This window comes from Rhinolophus hipposideros, assembly GCF_964194185.1.
Source record: "Rhinolophus hipposideros genome assembly, chromosome: 8".
In the NCBI taxonomy this organism is placed as follows: Eukaryota; Metazoa; Chordata; class Mammalia; order Chiroptera; family Rhinolophidae; genus Rhinolophus; species Rhinolophus hipposideros.
In genome coordinates, this window is record NC_138054.1 from 4393586 (window position 1) to 4415358 (window position 21773).

Here is a 21773-nt window from a genome sequence, read left to right on the forward strand (position 1 = left end):
GAAGTGTGTGCTCTCCACAGCCAACTCTGTCTCCTTTCATGCCTCCTTCACAACATCTTTCTTCAAAGTGTCCCTTTTCCATATGCAAGCTGCCTGGCTTTTTCTTCTATGATGGGTAACCTGGCATATGACAGCATTTCTTGAACTTGAGAGCTCATGAGCATGTCCTAGAGGGCTTCTTAAACCACAGACCTCCAGGCCCCACCCTGACTTTCGGAGGCAGCTGGCCTGAGGTGGGGCAGAGAATTTGTGTTTCTCTCAAGTTCCCCGGTGGTGAGGGTGTGTGCTCTAAGAGCCATTGACATTCGAAAACCAGTTTTTAATGACTTTCCCACACTTCTGAGTGTTTCCGTAAAGCTTTTGCTGCCCTGGTTTCCCCTGCTAAAAATAGGAATAATCCCACCAACCACCTGTTGCTACCTAATCTAAGAGTATTATAGTTAATACAGCCTCCCATGTAGAGGCTTGCAGCTGATCTCGGGGAAAGTATGTCCCTAACTTTTTAAGACATGCTCAAATCAGCATTTGTTACAGTGTGTCTGCTGCCTTGCTGAGCTGTTCCAAGAGGCAGGGCAGTGATGCCCGACACCCAGCAACCACTGCTTGAAGGGTGGATGCTCTCATGTTGCACGGAGAGCCCTCTTTGGGGACATTACTGAATGGGCATCACAACTGTGTCCTAGCCGGGTCCACAGCAGATGTGCATATACTTGTTTTTAAAAATAATCACGTGTACTCAGCTCCCTTAATTTACATTTTAAGAGATGGTGATGACATGCACCAACATTTTGGGAAAGTGGCACTAATATCTTCATAATCTCTTGGAATTCCTACTTCCCACTTGTTCTTCCAAGTCATTTTAGGTAGGTACCATGAGGGCAGCCTTCTCCACAAGCCTCCTCACTCCTGTGTCATTCCTCAATAGTGAGCTGACCCAGAAAACCTGATGTTACCTATTCCATGTACTACCTTTCTGATTTTCCACCCTGCACTTTTCCTATTTGTTCTAACAACACAGACCTGGCCCCTAAATGCAGGGACCCAGGCTGTGCTTCACACAAGGGCTCCTAGACAAGGGACGCACTGTCACCAAGCCATTTGTCCTGGAGCAGGCTGCAGCCACCTGGAATGGATATCTTTTGTATAATTTGTATAATTAGAAGGAAGTTTCCAACCAGCCCTTCTTCTATTCTGGCATCACCTGCCACTTCCCAGCATATCCAAGCAGTTTCTGTTAGATGCTCCCTTCCTCTTGTATTTGGATCTTGAATCTGTTCCCTCCCTTCTTTGTTTTCTGTGACCCTGGAAAAATTCCACATTTATTCTGGAAAAAGGATCGGTCCGTATGACTTCCTTCTAGATTAGCACTGAAATTCTGTTGCCCTTTTTTAAGTGATAATAAATTCCCAAGCAAAATAACCAAATGAGCATTTCTATCTGGCCCTAGAGTTCAAAGGTTGCATGGGTCTCAGACACTGGAACACATGAGTGGCATTACCCACTACCTCTGACGGCCCTAACATTCAGGTAAAAAATGTTCACAAGTAACCTCTTTTCTTCTGTTCGTGCTCCATGACAATGTGCCTAGGGGTTTCCCGCCCATTCTCGTGATTTTTTTTCACTTTCTCATTCCTGAATCCCGAGAAAAGTTGGTCGGGAAATTGGAAAAATTGGCTCCTTGAAGCCAGTGATACCCACAATGGGAAATAAACGTACTACTCACAGTGTGTCTCTTAGACATTTTTCCTATTTATTGCCAGGGTTTCCGGGCGGGAATTCCCGCCCATTCTCGGGAATCTTTTTCGCTTTTTCCGTTCCCGAATCCCAAGAAAATTTGGTCGGGAAATTGGGCTCCTTGAACCCAGGTGGTTGGTAGTATTGACCGTCACTTTGTGGAAAAAAATTCATCGTGGAGAACAGAAAACAGTTTATATCTTGGGATTCGGGAATGGGAAAGCGAAAAAAATTCCTGAGAATGGGTGGGAATTCCTGCCCGGAAACCCTGAGTGTGCTGAAATTTGACCCTGCAAAGCATGCTGGAGTACCAACATCCAAGAAGCACATCCTTCCCTTCTCTTGGGCCACTCAGCTTCTGAAGCCCATAGGAAAACAATAGCCGGTTGTACCTGGACCCGGAAGTTAGGAGCGTCCTCAGGAAGCTCATGTAATGACGTCAATCTCCCATTTTGGTTCCACTTGCTGGGGCACCACATCATCCCCATCACCAGAATCCACCTGTACTCACTACACCTTCTTTCAAACCCAGTCCTCTGGGGGGCATCCAGCCTCTTCTTCTGCCACCTCTTTCCGCTGGCTTCTCCAACCCCAGATTCATTTCACACAAGAGCATTCTGTAACCTGGTAGCTGCTGTGGGGCTACATGTTAATTATGCCTTTTTATTTCCTGTATTTTCTGATATCTCTGGGAGGGAGAAGTGCCTCTCCCAGGATCAACCAATTCCTAGAGACAGCAAACAAGTAGTCTGCGCATCTTTCAAATGCAAACCAACGGATCCAGAGCCCACACCCTCACCACCGGCTCTATGGGGCTCTCACACTCTGGCTACTATTTCCCTGCCGAAATCACACACCCCCTCCGCCAGGTATCAGACAACTAGGGACAGCCCTACGCTCCAGAGCCCATGGAAATTATGCAACCTGTCCAATCCTAAGCCTGCTTACCCTGCCTCACCCATTCCTTGCTGGAGGAAACCACAATAAAGGCTCTTGCCCACAGTTCCGCCCCTCCCTCCACCTCCTGAGTGACCCCAGTGCTTCCGTTGTGCCCCCCGCCCCCACCTGGTGCTCTCGCTCCTCTTGGGAACTGAGCAACAGACTATGTTCTCAGTGGCCATCATCTGCTCTGTTGGCCTCACCACAGATAATAATACACCCTACAATTTAAATCAGGCTGTGGTTTCAATCAAGTCACCGAGCTCTTCACAGTGGCTCCCCATTGTCTCAAGATCAAAAAGCTCGCTTTCCAAAGCTATCCCTCAGCTAGTGATCTCACTTATGTCACCCTTCTAGCTCTTCATGTTCCATTTCTAATGGGCCCCCACGTGTGAGGGAGCTCCTGTCCCCCCATCTCAGCAAACAGTCCAAACCCGAGTCATTGCTGTCACTTACCCTCATGTGCCATGGGAGGTCCACTGGCAAGACTTACTGGGGCCACTTCCAGACACATATATCTCAGATCAGACCTCTCTAGGTGACCATCCTGCCCACGCCATAGCACAGGCACCACACTACCTCTCACAGATGAGCGTGGCAGCCAGTCGCCCTCTGCCCCAACTCTCCCCTGCCCCACAACCATTAGGCACAGCAGACAGCGAGATCTTCTCAGAGCACGGACCAGACAATTTCCTGTCCTGCATAAACCCCCAATGTGTCCTCACGGCTTTTGGAGTAAACTTATCGGTCTCCAGGCGCCACGTGGGGCTGACCCACCTGTGACTAAACTAGTCTTTCGCCCCCACCTTGTCCCTCATGTTCCGGCCACACTGGCTTTCTTCCTCTTCCAGGAAAAGGTGAGTGAGAGCAAGTAAAGATCATTCCCATTGGACTGGAACACCTTTCCGCCCGGAACTTTGCGTGAATTCTTCTTTCTGATCATTTAGGTCTCAGCTGGAATGTCACTTTTCCAGAGAGGCCTTTCCTGCGCACCCCAGTCCCTTTCTACCCCGTTGCTGTATTTCATTTCCTTCATAGTGCTGGTTACTTGAAAACATGTTATTTGCTTGTCTATGGGTTTATGGTCAGCGGGCGCCCTCCCACCCTCACACCCCTACTGTAAGGTATGTTTCAAGGTATGTTTCAAGTGATTTGCTCCTATCTCTGTGTAGTATCTAGAATAGTTAGTATCTAAAATAGCATTTGGCGTGGGGTAGTGGTTACTATTTAATAAATTAATTGAACTAACTTCTCCTTCAGATTGCTCTATTTTCTAGAGTTCCTGAGATGCAGACTCTCCGTTTATAGTTTTTGGCCCTCATAATGGATCCCCATGGGCTCTGTGAATTCTGCCTGTGAACTCATCCTTGGCAAGAACTTTCTTCCATGTGCATCTTGAGTGCCTGATTCCGGTGTTTCTCCACAGAAGGTTTCATATTTGACCTTGAGGGCCTAAGGAACTCCCTGGTTCATACATTAATTTTTCAGCCTTAGAGAGTGGTTGGAATTTGGAACACACAGCCAAGTGTGGTGCAGACTTCAAGGCTCCAACGGCTTAGGGGTGAACTTTTTCCGCCCATAGTCCAAGGCAGTCAGCCAGCTCTGGAGTTGAGTCCCTGTGGCGGGCAAAGATTTTCTAGTCCTGTTATCACTGACGGGTCTACTCCAAGCTTCATGTAAGAGGCTCAATTCTAGGGCATAAGGCACCTAAGTGCGTAAGAGACGTCAGCTCCAGCCTCTAGCGCAGGTGTTTACATCCAAGCTCCTCAGGCCTCTTTCTGGTTTAGATGTTCTGTGGGCTGCCTCTGTGTCCACTCCTGCTTGAATGCTCTCCTTGGTCTGGGCCCTGGAAATTCCCCTTGCTTGCACTGGAGCTCAGCATTGTGTATATATTTGGCTGATGTAGTATCTTATCTGGCGTCTCCAAGTGTGTTTGGAGGGCCCCTGTCAGTCTAGCCCAGCAGAGGGACCAGAAGATCTCTTCAGCCACTCTCTACCCCTTTGTGGTTACTGCTTCTAACCCGAGACCTTGCGTCTAAGTGACCTTGTGCCACACAGTTTCGTTTATGGTCCTGGTTAATGTACCACTCTTACAGTTACTCCAAAGTACCGATTGCACTGCTGGGCCCCCTGGGTGCACACAATAAGTACTTGCTCATTAAAGGAAAGTGAGTGGCTTTCAATAGTTTGTCATCAACAGCTGGTCCTGCTGGCTGGAGCTGCAGCCCCCTCCCTCCCCCCAGCAGCCCAGTCATCCTGTCAGACAACAGAGGCTTCAGGAGTGGAGGGCTTCCTACTGCAGCAGATGGGAGGAGGATGGTAATTAAGAAGGTGATAAAGAAAATGGGAGGTACCACAGTGGCCTTTAAAAGCCAATGATTCTTATGGAGCCTTTCAAGGCTGGTAGGCAAAGGTGCAATCATACATCTCTCACCACTGACTTCTTTTACCTGCCTCCGTTACACCCAGGCTTCCACACAGGTTAAGAGGTGATATAATAATGGTTATGACAGTAGCTAATATTAGTGAGCACTCACTGTAGGCCAGACCTTAAATAAGGATACAAATAAAAATAAGGATGTCAATGACCATAGAAGTTAACACATCCGAGTAGCGCAGGTCTACCCCAGACTGAGGTGCTAGCGCTGCGACTAGATGATATCAGTGCCTCAGGACACCTGTCCATCTGTCGGGCCACACACATATTTTACTTATCAAAGTACCCTGGATGCCCTTTTCACCATCAAGTTGTTTTTACAACTGTGTGTTTCAAGTAATTTTTTTCTCCTTAGGTTTTCCAATGTATGTAAATGAATGGACATCTTACCTTGTCTGTCATTAAACCCTGATTTCTTTTTTAACTCTAAATAAAAAAATAAGACAAATAACCCTCAGCCTTTTCCCACATGGGACAGGCTCCCAGACTTGTTCCAGGAAACCCTTCTCTGCCCTTTCTCCCTGTCAGGTGTCCTCCTACCTGGGACAGGTGGGAGCAGAACTCGGGCTGAGACTCATACCTGGAGGTGATGAGACACCTTGTCTGCTCTTATAGGATTGTGAATCTCCGAGAGGCTGTGCCCTCCCCCCAGGCCTCTAGCCCTTCCAGGGGCCGGCAGACAGCACAGCACCAGTGCCCTTGGGTGCTGTGGAGGTCAGAAAGTGAGAGGAGGTGGGTGGGAGGATGCCAGAAGGCACAGAGGATCTTGTAGGGCAATGGGGCTCCTCTCCCAGGGCAAGCGTCCTAGTGGGACAAGGGATGGAAGCTGAGGGAAGGCAGGAGGTAGCATGGCATGCGGTAAGAGTGGGCCTGGGTTTAAGGGCCAGCTGGGCGATCTCAGTTTTATCATCTGTACAATGGGGTGATGAAATATGAAGACTGAATGATCTACTCTTTGTCTAGTGCTCGCATTTTGAATCTGGCAGAGAGTAGACACTATATAAATATTTGTTAAATAAATACATGCCCCGAAATCCAAAACAAGCACAGCCCAGCTCCGGATGCGGCCAGGGAAGGAACAGGAAAGGCTTCCTTGGATGATAAGTGGAAGAGCTGTCCACTCTGTCCTGCTTTGGGGAAGCAATTTCATTCCTTGCCTGTTAAGACCTTGCTGGAGGGAACGGGATGTCCTGAAACATGCAGGCCTCCGTGGGAGGGGCTGCGACATCCCAGCTCAGGCTGGGAAGGCTGGCAGAGGGGCTGGGAGAACAGCGCAGTTTGGGCAGCTGCTGTGATGAGGGGCCTCCCGAGCGAGTGGCCTTGTTTTCATCCGTTATTGCTGGCTCCCCGCTGTTGCTGAGGTTCTTATGATACAGTCAGCAAAGTCAGGCCCTTGAGGAAAAAGCACTTGTACTCTGCTCACCGTTCACCCTGATTTCTCTGCTGGGGGATCACCTACCTGTGTGGTGGTGGCACCCAGCATGATGAAGTTAAAAGGTGGGTGCTTTCTTTTCCTCCCTGGCACCTTAGAAAAGGAGGCCCCATTAAGGCCCTCTCTGCTCCAATGAACGCAGCTGAGACACAACTGACTGACTTCTTGCCAGACATTTGGTTTTCGTTAGTGACTAAACAGAAACACAGTACAGTATGTATAATCTACATGGCAGCATTTTGTACGTGTGTAGATTGTATTTCCTTGGTGGAAGTAAGGGTGTTGGCATGGAGAGGGAATGTGAGGGAAGGGAAATTTAAGAGTTATTTACAAAAAGGGTAGCACACTCATTTTTCCCCCTAAACATCTCTCCTTCTAAGAAATGACTAATACCAGGTATGAGACAGAAAATATAAAACATGGGCTGGTACATTTGGGGGGCTTGGAAGTAAGGAAGTTATCAAAGAAATACTGGATTCATGCAAAAATGACACACTCACTACCCAAATATTAAACAATTTGAATACAATTAATAACTACGATGGATGGAGACACACAAAATATAAGAACTCATGGGTTCATAATCACTACTAAAAAAGCATTTCATTGATTGCCTATAAAACTTTCCATGATACTAACTTATTATTCATTGTTCTAGAAAGTGATAAATAAAAGGAAAGAAGTAATTGTCCATACAGCTGTTCCTATACAAACTATATTTCAAGGTAACTAAAAACTTGGTAAGAAAAAGTTCTTCCATCATCACTAATAAATGCAGAAAGAACAACAGAATTAGAAAATCAGCATTTCACAAATTCTTATGATTATCAATGGCTGCTAAAATCATTAAGAAACAATTGATGGAGGGGATTATAAAGATGGATCGGGCTGAACCTACATATCAAACTAAAAGTGGGAAAGAACTATATATAATAATACCACCTAGGAAGCAGCTTGCATTGTGTGGAGGTTTTCAACCTTGGCTACACATGAACCCCTGGGTTGTTTTACAACATCTGGTTTCCCAGGTCATACTCCCAGACTAGTGTGCTTAGGTGTTTTTCTCCCCCCTAAAGTCAACAAGCCAAAAATGAAAAGTCACACATGGCCCTAACAGTCCTATTGAACTTGTCTAGAGCAGGGGTGGACAAACTTTTTTCTGTAAATATTAAATACTTACAGAAAATAGAGAGTAAAGAGATAGATATTTTCGGCTTTATTGGCCACATAGCCTCTGTTGCAGCTGCTCAGATGAGTGTGTGTGTGTACACACGTACAACTGTAGATGAGTCTGCCTGTCCCTCATCTACAGGAGATAAGGGGGCTTTTCTAAGTCACTCCTGGAATATCTCCCTATTGCCCCCTCTCAACACAAGGATTCTCCCTTTGCGAATCCATTCATGAAAATCACGTCAAAATAACCCAGCAAGTAGGTGTTAAGCCCGACTCATGGAGGGCAGATGACCGAAGCTGCTGAAGGGCACCTGGGGACTCATTCTACTCTTCTGTACACTTCGTGTATGTTTGCACATTTCCCAAGACACGACGCTTAAAAAATGAAATTAAAAAAAAAAAGGGAGCATTCCCTCACAAAACACAAGCTGAAACTAGCAGGAAGTTTGGGGGAAGGGGGGCCTCAGTCCTGCGCTTCATCGGTCTCCTGCCCGGTGGTAGCAGGATGCAGCCTTCAGAAAGCGCTGGCAGATGCCTCAGGGGGAGGGGCCTTTGGGGAGGATACTCACGACCAATAGAGCAGCATGAGCAGGAAGGGGCAGATGATGAGGGCCTGCAGGACCTGCCAGTCCCGGCACAGGGCGGCCAGCCCGGGCATGAGGAACTGCCCCGCCATGGCCACGAAGCTCGCCACCATCGTGATCATGAACCGTTTTCCAGGGGGGCACAGTTCTATTCCTGGAACACAGAAGGGACAAGAGAGAAATGAGCGTCCTGCCCCATGGCCTGGGGGAGCCGTGGAGCACCAGGGCCAGTGTACCTCTCAACCAACCGAGAACTGTAAAGTCACTTTTATTGGCTGGTTGCCACGACAGCCCTATGTGATATGTCAATGTTGAGATCCTCATTTTTACAGTTAGACGAGCTGCAGCCGGACTGGGAAGGGGGTGAGATCATTGCTCAAGGTCACAGAACAAGTCGGTGGCAAAAGGATGTTGTCATTCAGAGTTGTCTAGCCCAGGAACTAGGAAATGCTGCTTTGTACGGGGACAGAGTGTTTACAGCACGTGTTCCTACATCCTCTGCTCTCTGGATGCCACTGAGCTTCCTGCAGAGCGGATCCCCTCTGGGTCCCCTCTTATGCCCACTGATGTCATTTCTTCCATCCACGATACTGTACGAGGGACAGGGCACCGGGAACATCCATCTGCTCACTCCCACCCACCTGCACCATCACTTCCGGTCCTGACTCCAGGGCTCCTTAGGACTGAGTTCCAGGCAAGCTACTCAATGGTGACAGACTGAGCCGCAGTGCAGCTTACCTATCTGAACAAGACAAACCCAAACAATAAAGCAGACTCGGATCATGTCGTAATGATCTCACCGGAAGCTTCTCCTCCATACTGGAATTCTCCTGCCCACTGTGACATGGGTATGTGGTGCATTCCTTTCTCTGTGCCTATTAGGTAGATAGCTCCTCCAGCAGGGATGGGTCTGATTCATTTTCATGGCTCCAAAACAATGCCAGTGTCTGTTTTCTACTAAATGTCTCCTGAATGGAAGGACACCATTCAGAAGGTGTCCCTCCTGTTTGCAAGAATCTATGCTTTTAATTTGACCTTGAGATAAAAAGATGGTCACACAACCTTAAATTGTAGCACCCAAGTGACTACCAGCACAGATCTACTACACGAATCCCTACAATGAAGGTCCTCAACACTACAAAAGACAGCTGGGTTTTACTCATTTTTTTCTCCTATAGAGCATGTAAATTTATTTGTTTATTGTTTAGAGACCAGAGCGGAAGTAGGAGGTTGAAAGGCAGTAAGAAGGGGAGAAGATTAGAGGGGAGAACAGACAAACCACACTTGGCCACAAGGATAGAATCAGCCCTAACGGGGAGGACATCATGCCAGCAAATACATACACCAGCTCATCTGTAGGAAAAAATCATAAAGTCATCAGAATTTCCATTTCTGCTCTGCCACAAACAGACAAATCATCCTAGCTATCGGTGACTGAGACAAACCTGGCCTCACTGAATATAGTGTATAAAGAATGTTTGCCATTTAATAAAACAGGATTGAACAGCCCTACTCCTGGCCATTGATGGTGATGTTGTCCCTCTCAATGCACAGGCCAGGTTCACTTAAAAGATGACTTCCCAGCAGGGCTCCAGGAGTCACCCCAGGTCTGGCACTGAGGCTCTTAGAAATAATAGAGAGACTGGGGTCTCTTTAGAAAAGACTACCAGTTGTAGGTTAAGCATGAGGTAGATTTGCTGCTATGGAAACCAGAAAGCGGCATTAGGCTGGGTAAGTTCCGTGTCTCTGCCTCAGCATCAGCTAGTACCAGATGAGAAAATTTAGCACTTGGCCCGCAGGTAACCTTTAAACAAAGTCAGAGAGGAAATTTCAAAGTAGCATCATGCTTCATGAGGCCACAACAGGTGCTGCCCATAGCTTGCAATTCTTCTTGTCACGGCCTTTCTCTTTAATTTTGTGATAGAGTAAGTATGAAAATATCTGCAACTACAATTATTTCACCACATACACCCTTGGGGACGTCTAGTCCCACACACTAATCTACATTATGTACAATCACACCAGGATCAGGAGACACCTTTCCGAAGGAAGGGATGTCCAGGTTTGTGGATGGAAAATCATTCCTGTGGACAAACTCTCCCTTGGCGGCAAACAAGATGCTGTGACTGGTACATATTAGCATTACTGCCGATACGGCAATGATTCCATTGTTGTAGTTATCCTCTGTGGGCTGCTCTTGTTCCTCACTGATAAGTGGTCTGAGAGATCCTCTAACTCCTCACTACTTGGGCCTGAAGCACTCGCCTCATCTGGGAGCTCGTTAGAGATGCAGAGCTCAGGCCCCACTCCGACCTACAGAACCAGAACCTGCATTTTAACAAGGTCCCCAGATGACTCGTTGAGAAGCACTGGCTAACTATATTTCCCCCAAAACAAAAGCATCACCTGAAGCAGGAGCAATGTTTTTGCCTCCCAGACACACATCTATGAGAGCTGAATAAATAAAATCATTTCCTGACCTCTCCACTCCTTCTGCTTTGCTAGGAATCCAGCAGAGATTTTACTTATTTCATCAGGTAGGAAAATGTAGAGTACTCCAGCAGCTTTATGGTGCTTCAACATTCCTGCTGGGGCAATGGAAAAGCACAGCGACCTGATGAAAGGACACAGGTATGACACTTGCTGATAATGACCTTTTGCCTTGACTCAAGAGAAATTCTTTCCAAACTGCCTGAAATCAACTACGTTCTGAAGGTGGCTATAAAGATTTTTTTTAAAAAAAGGCAATTATCACAGAACCGCAGGCACTTCAAGCTTGCCATTAATCATATGTTCCTTTTGGATGATGAGAAATCAGTTTTTCTGAAATGGAAGAGAAGAAGAAATAAGCCAGAACACAAAAATCTTAAGTCTCCACATGCGGCAGGAGGGGATGGGGACTGTAGGTGGATCCTCTCCCCCCAGGAAGGGCCTACTCCCAGCTCTGCAAACAGGAGCAGTGGGTGAAAGAAGTGTGTGAAAGCTGAAGAGTCGGGGGCTTCACACACTTTGGAGATGCTTGGAGTCACCTGACCAGGGCCACTGGGCTTGATCCTGAAAGGCGGCAAAGCTGGCCACCAGCAGGGAATGGTGTCCCCAGCCACCCGCTCAGGACCTGGATTGTGTAGAAAAGGTTACCCACAGGTAGCCGGACGCTCTGAACTGCCAGCTGGTCAGCAACCCCTGTGGAAGGTCCAGGGTGCACACTGTGTCACAACATTTGTTAGAGCTACTTTCTTTGCCAATGGGGTCAACCTCAAGTTATCTTAGTAGATTTTTATTTATGGGCAACACCCCCCACCATTATGTAAAACAATTAAAGGTCACAAAAAAATATCAACTTAGGTGATGTACACAAAAATATCTCAAGTGTCTAGCACACAGTGCTAGCCGGACCGTCTGGATTTAAATCCTGTTCCCAGCACTTACAAGCTTGTGATCTTGCTTCAGTCATCTAGGAGTTCTGTGCCTCAGTTTAGTCTATCTGTAAAATGGGCTGTTGTGAGCATTAAACAAGCTTAGAGTGCCTGAATACACTAAATGCTATATGTTAGCTTTCGTAGGTATTAATATTATGCATCGTTGTCATACATAATAACATAATTATTGCTAAGTCACTCCGATCTCACTTGAACTCTTTATGATTCACCTGATCTGGTGAATTTCAGGGTAGGACTGAGGTCTGTTCTAAAAAGACTGAAAAAGGGAAATAGCCTACAATGACAGTGTACACTCTTTTGTCTCATTATATTTTATTTCATGGAGATTCTCTTAGACCTAGAAACAATTCATCAATTAAAAAAACAGAACTAAGTGAATCCAAGAAAACCACAACAAAAATTCCCATTGTTAAAATTACCTTTCCCCTAACACCTTAATGGAGAAGGCCTAAAAGTTATTCTTACAAGCGTGATACACTTTGTTGATAAGCAGAGAAATTACTGAAGGCTATGAGTATTAAATAGAACACAATTAAGACTTAACTGAGGCATTGGCCTGTAAAAACGAGCAACCATGATCACAACAGTCTGAGCAGGTAGGGTGAGGAGTGCCCCAAGCCCCCCTGCAATTTCTGTGGGAAATGTGGTGCTGGGGGTGGAGATCTTGGAGAGGGCTATACCTTCGGGAAGATTTGCTTTTCAGAAGGTTTCAGATTCTTACTAATTTCTTGGAGGAAAAGCAAGTAGTGTTGCCCAGACCAGTCACTTCAGGTGATAGAGGAGGAAGACCCGAGGGAAGTGAGGCATTGAAGCCTAGGGGTCATTAGTCGGCCTAATAATCACTCCTCAGCCCAATAATCACTCCTTGAAAGGAGGGAGTGGGGTCAGTTTGCAGTGTCAACATTGCTAAGCTACAGTCCCCAGGCATTCGATCAACAGTAATCTAGGTATTTTGTAGCTCTAATTGAAGTCCGCAGTTAATTTTAACTAAGGTAGATTATCTCTGATAATCTAGGTGGGCCTGACCTAAGCAGTTCCAAGACCTTAAAAAGAGTCTGAGGCTTCCTTGAGGAAGATGAAAACATTCTGCTTGTAGACGGCAGTTGTACCCCATTCCTGACTGTCAGGCTGCCATTCCTGCCAGCTTGACCAATGGATTTCAGATCTGCCTAACTTGAGCCCATAATCGTGTAAGCCAATTCCTTGCAGAAAATCTCTTTCTACGTATCTCCTCCTGGTTCTGTTTCTCTGGTTGAGCCTTGATACAGAGGTCAGGCATCTTGCACCCATACCAGGTCACGCAGGACCCCCATGAAATCTTATCTCATAAGCTGTTTGCCCTGCTGGCCACTGTGCCTTCCACAGTGCTGTCAGTAGGGTCTGATACCTCCCAACCCTGCTTCTTTTTCCAGTCTGGCCTGGACCCAGTCCCCCCGCCTCACAGGACACTGCCAAGCTCAAGGGGGCATCTAAGTCAAAACCTGTGAAGGTGGCAGGCACCCTTCTACTCTCTCTGTTAAGTATGTAGATGGCCCTTAGACGGGTTGCCCAGATTAGACGATGGAACGGCACTGAGAACAGACGAGGACATGCAGCACAGGCGTCCTTCAGCAGAGGGGAGCAGGGCAGAAAGAAGAAAGCTGAAGAGTCAGAGGCAAGACATAAGATTTACCTTCAGAAAGGATTTCTGTAAATTCTGCAATGAGAAGAAAATGCCATGACGGCTTTTGTCTTTGTTTTGGGAGGGCAACAGTTAGGGAGAGGGTGCTCTGTCCCACCGATTCCTCCCCATCAGGAATTTGAGGGCCAATCTGAAAAGAGAAACATCTTTCCAAGGCCCCATCCAGCTTGGAAATTCCACGATCCTATAAAAAGAGCCTCATAAGAAAAGATGAAACACTGCCATTTGTGACAACATGGATGGATCTTGAGATTATTTTGCTCAGTGAAATAAGTCAGACAGAAAAAGTTGAGAATTATAATCATGTGTGGGGTATAAAACTGAAGGCAACAAAGGAACAAGACAAACAAATAAAGAAACAAGAACTCATAGATACAGACAACAGTTTAGTGGTTACCTGAGGGTAAGGGGGGTAGAAGAGGGTAAGGGGGATCAAATATATGGTGATGGAAGGAGAACTGACTCTGGGTGGTGAACACACAGTGTGATATACAGATGACGTATTATAGAATTGTACATTTGAAACCTATGTAGTTTTGTTGACCATTGTCACCCCAATAAATTTTAATTAAAAAAAAGAGCCTCTAAGAGGCCTTAAATATGCATATGGGATAAATTAAAAACACTCTCCCAATTAAAGTGATGGCATCAAAGCAGTACTAGCTGAACTTAACCACGAGGTCTGAATGAAGGGTTTTAAGGGTGTGTAGCCCCAAGGATGGGTCCAAGTGGCTCTATCATCCGAATTCAGCTCCACTGTCACCTCTGAACCAGGAGCTCTAGAGTGTGGCATCAACAAACTCTGTGGGTTGGTGACAGGGCCCCTCTGGGGGAACCTGTGTATTTGGAAGGTGCTACAAGGGAAACCCAGAAGTCAGGTGACTATTAGAAAGAAAGACAAAGTCCTTCTGGGAAACACTTCAGAGCATGTCCACCAAGAACCTCAACATGCAAAATACCCTCCTTTGGTGGAGACCAACGCCTCTGTTTTCTTCTTTATTCCCTCTTTGTCACCCACGCTCAGTGGGATAGATTTTAAAAGCCGACAGTTTTGCTGGTATTCAATGTCAAATAATGCTTTTAGATACTCCTTGCTTATACAACTTTATTTACAAAAGGACCCCCTGTTCACATAAAGCTGAGCCTATCATGGATGTGTGCCCTCTCAGCACTAGCAGGCACAGCTGACTTACACGTCAGGACCCCTCGGCTGAGGGTGGCAGAGTTGGCCCAGAGCGTGTTACATAGTGAGACATTCACACTGAAGCTTCCAGGCAAGAGACGGCTCTGTGCTGGTGTGAGCTGGCAGAACTCATCCGTGCTTCGTGTCTGAGGTACTCCTGCCAGATGTGGCAGTCAGAGAATAAGGCTTTAACATTCTCTTACCACCCCTCTCCCCCCACTCCCAAATACTAACTGTGCACTGGATTTGGGAACTAATTAAAAACATTTTTGGAAAAGACATTTCCCATCCTTCTATAATAGGTAAGTGAATAAAACACAATTCGTATTCTTTCTTAAATATATATATTTGAAAACTGCCTATGCGTGCTGAAGTTTGTTTTCTTGGCATCACTCAGCATTCCTAGCTTCTCTAAAAAGAGCCTGCAAGATTTTTCTGGATCAGAAAAGCAATATGCTTTTGACTGACAGTATTTACACCGGAGCACCAGGAATGTGCCCTGCAGGGGACAGGCGGAGGCCCCAACTTCGGGGAGACAGTCCTTCCCTGCCTCTTTCGCGCCAAGGAAGTGACTCAACCTGTCCGCACTCCTGTTTCCTGGTCTATAAAGTAGATGATAATCTTCCCCACTGCACAGTGGTGCACAGCCAACCTCCATGGAAGGTTCCCATTTGCTGATGTCCTTACAGACCTCAGGCCATCTTGGCGAGGCTCTGGGGGGGCTTATTTAGCTAAGAGACTAACTCCAGTGAATTCGCATGGGGCCTAAACTACCCTGTGTTTTAGGCACAACTTGGTCAGAACTGACAAAATGATATAGTGTACAAGCTCCAGATGATAGGATTCTTATTTTTCAATAGCCTCCGCTATTCAAGGAAAGCTAATGAGGTTACTTGGAAAGAAGAATCTCTTCTGGGTAAGGGTCTTTGCCCTCCAGAGGCTGTGAGGGCACAGTGTGGAGGGCGAGGCACCGCTGTCCCTCTTCCTGCCACCACCTTCCCCTGCAGTGTTTCATTGTCGCCATGAGCCCTATGCCCAGACCCACCTCTCCCTACTCACAAATTCATAGACCAGATTCCCAGGAAAGAAGCACAGAGGTTTTAATGGAGGAAAAACGAGCCTCTAAGCTGATAAAAACACACACTCCTCCTAATAAGCTCAGCAAGGATTCAAAACACTTCTATTGTACACTCTATTTTATGAGAAAAGCAAGCCCTTGCAGTTTCCCTAGCGGTACTGCCCCAGGTACTCAGGCTGGACCCAAGATACCTCTCCCCACAGGATGAGCTCGCACAGCTCACTGGAGGAGGGAGACAAGACAAGCTCAGGACAGGACAGTCTTCCCCAAACTGTATTCTAGCACAATTAAACACTATTCTTGGAATGGCCTGGCAAATGAGAAATCCATCAAAATACAGGGCACTGCTGAGTGGCTCAGCCGCCCCACAAAGGAGCAAGCCCACACGGAGGCTGACTGGGTCGCTGCCACTAAGCTGCACAGCCCTGTGGCATGGTACACACACCACCCACACATGCCACTTTTCTAAACTCACCGCCCTTTCAAACTGAGCCCATTCTCCCTTTCCTCTAGCAGTCCTCCTCTATTATCAGTCAAATAGCTTAGAAGCACACTGCAGCCCTGCCCTGCTTTCTCTATCATGTCTTCTGGGAGACCAGGGCGTTGGCAATGCCACCTGACTCACTTGGGCACTGGCTTCCTCCAGCCTGACTCCAGCTCAGCCTGAGGGCTGCAGATGCCCACATGGAGGCCACTAGAGGTCCCTCCAAGCGGCTCTTGAGCCACTGGAGTCTCACCCAGCAAGAGGAAAAGCTCCAGAGCGCTTCAGCTGGCCAACGGCTGGCGAACTGGCCCGTCTGCTGACACCTGGGAGCCTCTCTCCTCTTTACTACACTTCCTCTCCTTCCAGCCACGAACAAAGCTGGGCCTGGAAGTGAACGCGACACTCAATAATTACTGCCCTGGCCAAGGACACAGGGCCCCAGGAATCCTAAAAAACAGACCTCTGGACATGTGATTGTGGAGTTCTTTATTATAGCAAGAAGGCCTGAAATAGCCAGTCATGTAGACTCAGATAGCATTTTAGGGCTTGACTGTAAAGGGTGGCTATTATTACAACAGCTCCAAACCTTCCCTTCCCCAGGGGAAACTGCCTTTTCCTTTTAATTTAGGACCTGCCAACCTAAAGGAATGGCAGGAAGAGTCTAAAAAGCTGTTTTCTCCATCAAGAAAAAGAGAAAATAAAAAATACAAAAATTTAAATATTTCCTATAAATCACATTCCAGCATCTGCTGGATACGCAAACATGGACATTTTAATGCTCAAAAGCAGAAGTACAAATTAGTTACCTGCTCAGTACCCATTAGGTCTCCAGTAGCTGGCTAAGTAACAACTCCCACTAACTGTGGGCCAAACATTTCAGGAGGCATTTTTCATGCATTCAACTCATTTAATCTGCACAGCAACTCTATGATGTAGGGTTTGTTTTTAATGTTCCTTTTATACAAGAAGATCCTAAAGCTCAGAGTGACTAAACGACTTGTCCAAGAAAATGGCTAAGGAGGTAGAAATTGAAGCAGGGGTCCCTGCTGTGTGCCAGACACTATCCTAGGCTTTGAGGAAGAGGCTGAGCAAAGCGAGGAGCCTTCACCTCCATGAAGCTTAGATTTTGGCAGGCACAGGAAATAGGCCGTACCAACTAGGGACTCCATTTGAGGACAGTCCCTGCCTGCAGGAGGGGAGTGGGGGTGCACAGTGGGGAACGGATGGTTAGAAATCACTGCCCAGGTATTCCAGACACCGGTTCCAAAGCAACAATTCTCAATCCTCATTTTCTGCGGTAGGATCCATTCTATGGATCACAATCACGCTTACTGACTGGTCGTATTTGCATAATTAAATTATGCATCCAAGCAAATGGAAGCCTCCTAGGCCTTCAGATGTGGCAGCTCAGGAGTGTGGCTGAATGGAATCGTCTTAAATTACTTCCAATAGCACTCAGCCCCCCCAAATGTCAGAGGGCAGGGAAGACTACTCAGTCTTTAGTTTTCATCGTCAGTGCTGTCAATATTGTCGTTATTTTATGAGCTTGGCAAGCAATCAGGAAATTAGGGGTGGAGTTTATGATGAGTAGAATATCGATCCACACGAGTTCATATTATCTTTACTGTGTAACATCTACCAATAGTAAATGCATTTCACTCTTTGGCATAATTTTCCTAAATAAGGAAGAATTAGTAACAACATCGTTAAACAAGGCCTTCTTTTTTTTTTTATTTTCTTATCTTCCTATCTTCTCTTGCACCTGCATTTAAAAAACCTTTCCTTTTGAAAGTTCACGTATTCACAAAGAAGAGAGAATACACCTATATACCATCTGCTAGATTCAGCAATTATCAGTATTTTGCTTCTCTTGGTTCTTCTGCTTCTTTTCTCTCTTTTATTCTTTCCCGTAATATTTTAAATCGAATTCTTGAAACCAGGTCATTTCACTTCTAAATACAAATATATGTCTCTCTATAGGAAGGACATTTTCTTACACAGACAATACCGCCATCACTTCTAACAAAATTAGTAATTAATATTACTTAATATCCAGTCTGTGCTCAAATTATTCAGTTCCTTCAAAAAAGCCCCGTCATGGTTGTATTTAAAAATAAAAAGATCAGGTCCAAACAAGACCCACATGCTGCACATCTCTTCAGTCTCCTTCACTCTAGAGCCCTCCCACCCCTTTCCTCCCATGGCCCTGTGCTGCTGCGAAGGCCAGACGCCACAGTGCACAGCTGGGCCTGTTACTCACCTCGCAGCACCCAGGAGGCACACCGACTTCCAATGATGCTACGAGATGAACCAACGATTCAAGTGCAGGCGCCCGACACTTCCATCCTGGAGCCGCTCACCAACCTTTTTCCTGCTGGTTTTATCATCCTCTAGTGATCAGTGCCCGCCCATGTCACTTATTTCATTAGGAGGTACAAAGTGGGGATTTGATTTTCTAACTCTACCTTTCATTCTGCACTCTTTTTCGCCTTGAATTATTTCCTAAAGAAGAACTTTGATTCACCAGTGAGGGCTATTCCTTTACCCAGAAACATAGTTAATTCAGAAGAGGCAGCACTACATAGTGATGATTAGTCTGGGCAATGAACAATTTCACATGTCATGTCATCTTCCAGTGGCTCCCGCTGCACTCAGAGCAAAAGCAGTCTTTCACGCTGACTGAACACCTCTTATGATCTCCACCCCTCCCTTATACCACAGAGCTCATCATCTGCCCCTTTTCCCTTTGCTCACTCCACTTCAGCCTCGTGGCCTCCTTCTTGCACTTACTGTCTGTTCCTTGTACCTGGAACACCCTCGCCAGAGAGTTATATGGTTCCCTCCTCCTTTTCTTCAGGTCTCTGCCTAAGTGTCACCTTCTCAGGGAAGCTCTGCCTGCCCATCCTACACAAAATAGCAATCCCTACCCCTTCTCATGTCCCCAAGTTCACCCTGATGACTTATCACATAGGGGAGATTATGTGTGGAACAGTGGTTCTCAGGCGTGATCCCGGAACAGTGGTCCTCAGGCGTGATCCCGGAACAGTGGTCCTCAGGCGTGATCCCGGAACAGTGGTCCTCAGGCGTGATCCCGGAACAGTGGTCCTCAGGCGTGATCCCGGAACAGTGGTCCTCAGGCGTGATCCCGGAACAGTGGTCCTCAGGCGTGATCCCGGAACAGTGGTCCTCAGGCGTGATCCCGGAACAGTGGTTCTCAGGCGTGATCCCGGAACAGTGGTCCTCAGGCGTGATCCCGGAACAGTGGTTCTCAGGCGTGATCCCAGACCAGTGGCATCAGCATCCCCTGGGACCAGGTTCCTAGGGCCGTTCTTCAGACCTGAACCAGAACTGGGGTTGGGCCCAGCCATTGGTATTAAAGAGCCCTGCAGCGACACTGATGATTCCCAAACGTAGGAACCACTGTAGTGGACTTTACAAATATTATATCATCTAATCCTCCCTAACCCTAGGAGGTAGGTGCCACGTTATTCCATTTTAGAGATGACAAAACTCAGATTTCTGGGCCCCACCTCTGGAGATGGACTCAGGTGATCTGGGCACGGTCCCAGAATCTGCATGTGTAACAAGTTCCCAGGTGATGCTGCTGGTTCAGGGACCCCATTTTGAAAACCAGTGCTCTGAATACTATAGGTAGAGAGAGTCTCACACATCTTAACCTGGAGACCTCCTAATTAATTTTCCCTATGCAGCATTAGCATATTAAAAATAAAACAAAACAAAGCTATATTACAATTTATAACACCCGTTGGCCTACCGGCCTTGGAGTGACTAGATGCTTGCTTTTTTCCCCATCATCAGACATGTGATTTTTTTATTTCCCATTGAAGAAAATAGTTCTTCCAATGCCCACAGGGCAAGGCAGGCAGAGGCAAAGAAATTCCACTCTCAAACTATTCCAGCTGAAAGGAAACTCAGAGACCACCACCAGGGCTGGTGGAGTCAAATGCCAGGCAGACAAGAAATGTGCCAAACGGATCTGGTGTGAGGGGCGAGGCCTGTGGCAAATCACCCAGAACTTGCCCAGTTTAAAGGCCTTTAAATTCAATTATAAAATAAAACACTGTCTAGGTCACACAAAACATGACTAGGGTCAGGGTCTGGCCACACTATGCCAGGCTGCAGACGCTGAACCTCACCCAACCTGCTCATTTTATTGAAGGGGAAAATAAGGTCACAGAGTTAGTTGGTAGCAAAAGCAAGACATGAATTCCAAGCTTGGGGCACTCTGGGTTTTACTACGTTGCCTCTGGAGAACACGAGTCACTTGAATTGCTTCTGGTTTATTTTTAAATGGAGATTACAATAAAAACAAGAGTCAAACTTGATGTGACATAAGGCAGTTAAAATTAGCTCTCTCCTCCTCCACCAAATCAGGAAACCCCTCTGTGCTATATTCAACCTAACAACATCAGCCAACTAAACAAAGGGTCAGATAGCCAGCAACGGGGAAGGGATTTTCAAGAAACAGGTCCATGATGACAGGATATACTGGCCAGAGGGTTCAGTAAGTGGTTTTGCTCCCGATGCAAGAGAAATGGTGTATCCTCAGAGCAGCAGAGGAAGGGTCTGAGAAGTTCTAAGGCCCAGCACCATCTTGCCCCAGGGCCATCTTGCTTCTGACAGAACTTGTTCCATGATGTTTTTGCCTTTGAATTTTCTGCACATGGGGACATGGTGGGATGAGGAATTTGACACTATAGAGTACTAGTTCTCAGCCAGGTCCTGCCCTGGGACTTTAGGGACAATGCCCCCTCTGTGGCAAAGCCTCTTGTCCCATGTGAGAACAAAGCCTCAGAGGGCATGTGTCTGCTGTCCCATCTAGGGAAGTCCAAAGGTCACACAGCATTCACCACATACATCTGTGCGCTGTTGTGCGAACAGTGTGGGCTCAGTAAACAGACGCTGAGTAACACATTTATAATCTTCAAGTAACAGAATACACCCCCCACACACACTTAAATCCCCCTCTAGAAGCCAAACTCTTCACAGCTCAATTAGAGCTCGCAGCACAGGACAAAGCCCTACTGTGACCCCCACTTACTCACAGCTGTGTGGCCTTGAGGCAGCCACTTACCCTCTTAAAGCTTTAGTCAGGGCCCTTGTCTCTAAGATGAGGATCATATATTTCTTCTCTCCTGGAAGCCAGGGCTGTGTCTCCCCTTTGGGGTTGCGGGGGGCTCCATCTGTCCCTCCAGCTCTAAAATTATAACCCAGCAGACTTATATCTGGACCCTGGAGAAGGATTACATTAAAGTACTGCTCTGCTCTATTCTAGAAGTGGCTATTGGAAGCCTGGAGAATGCTTCCAATAGAAAATTCATACACACAGATTTGCACCTCACCCAACTCAACAGTTAAGCAAATTTTCCCAATAAACTGGGAATCAAAATTCCTGCCTGAACATCTACTCCAGGCGGCTGGAGGTCAGGGACAGTGCCTCATCACGTTTCCTCTTCTGCTGTCACACCCGCATTATTTCTCACCTGGACTGCTACAACAGCTTTTCATGAAGGTTTTCCCTTTAATTCATCTGACACTGCTGACAGATTACTGCCCCTCAAGCATAGCTCTGTTATATTTCAACATT

At 46.7% G+C, this 21773-nt stretch overlaps 1 protein-coding gene across 3 annotated transcripts in view; it reads right to left on the reverse strand.

Moving 5' to 3' along the window:
• SLC22A23 (solute carrier family 22 member 23) overlaps window positions 1-21773 on the reverse strand; it is a 181613-nt gene that overhangs the window by 44634 nt on the left and 115206 nt on the right. For all 3 annotated transcript variants that reach the window (XR_013993856.1, XM_081057273.1, XM_081057272.1), the window contains exon 4: window positions 8285-8453. Coding sequence is in view for 2 of the 3 variants with exons in the window: in XM_081057273.1 (XP_080913399.1) it covers window positions 8285-8453 (169 nt within the window). In the remaining variant the exon portion in view is untranslated. The remainder of the gene's footprint in view (window positions 1-8284; window positions 8454-21773) is intronic.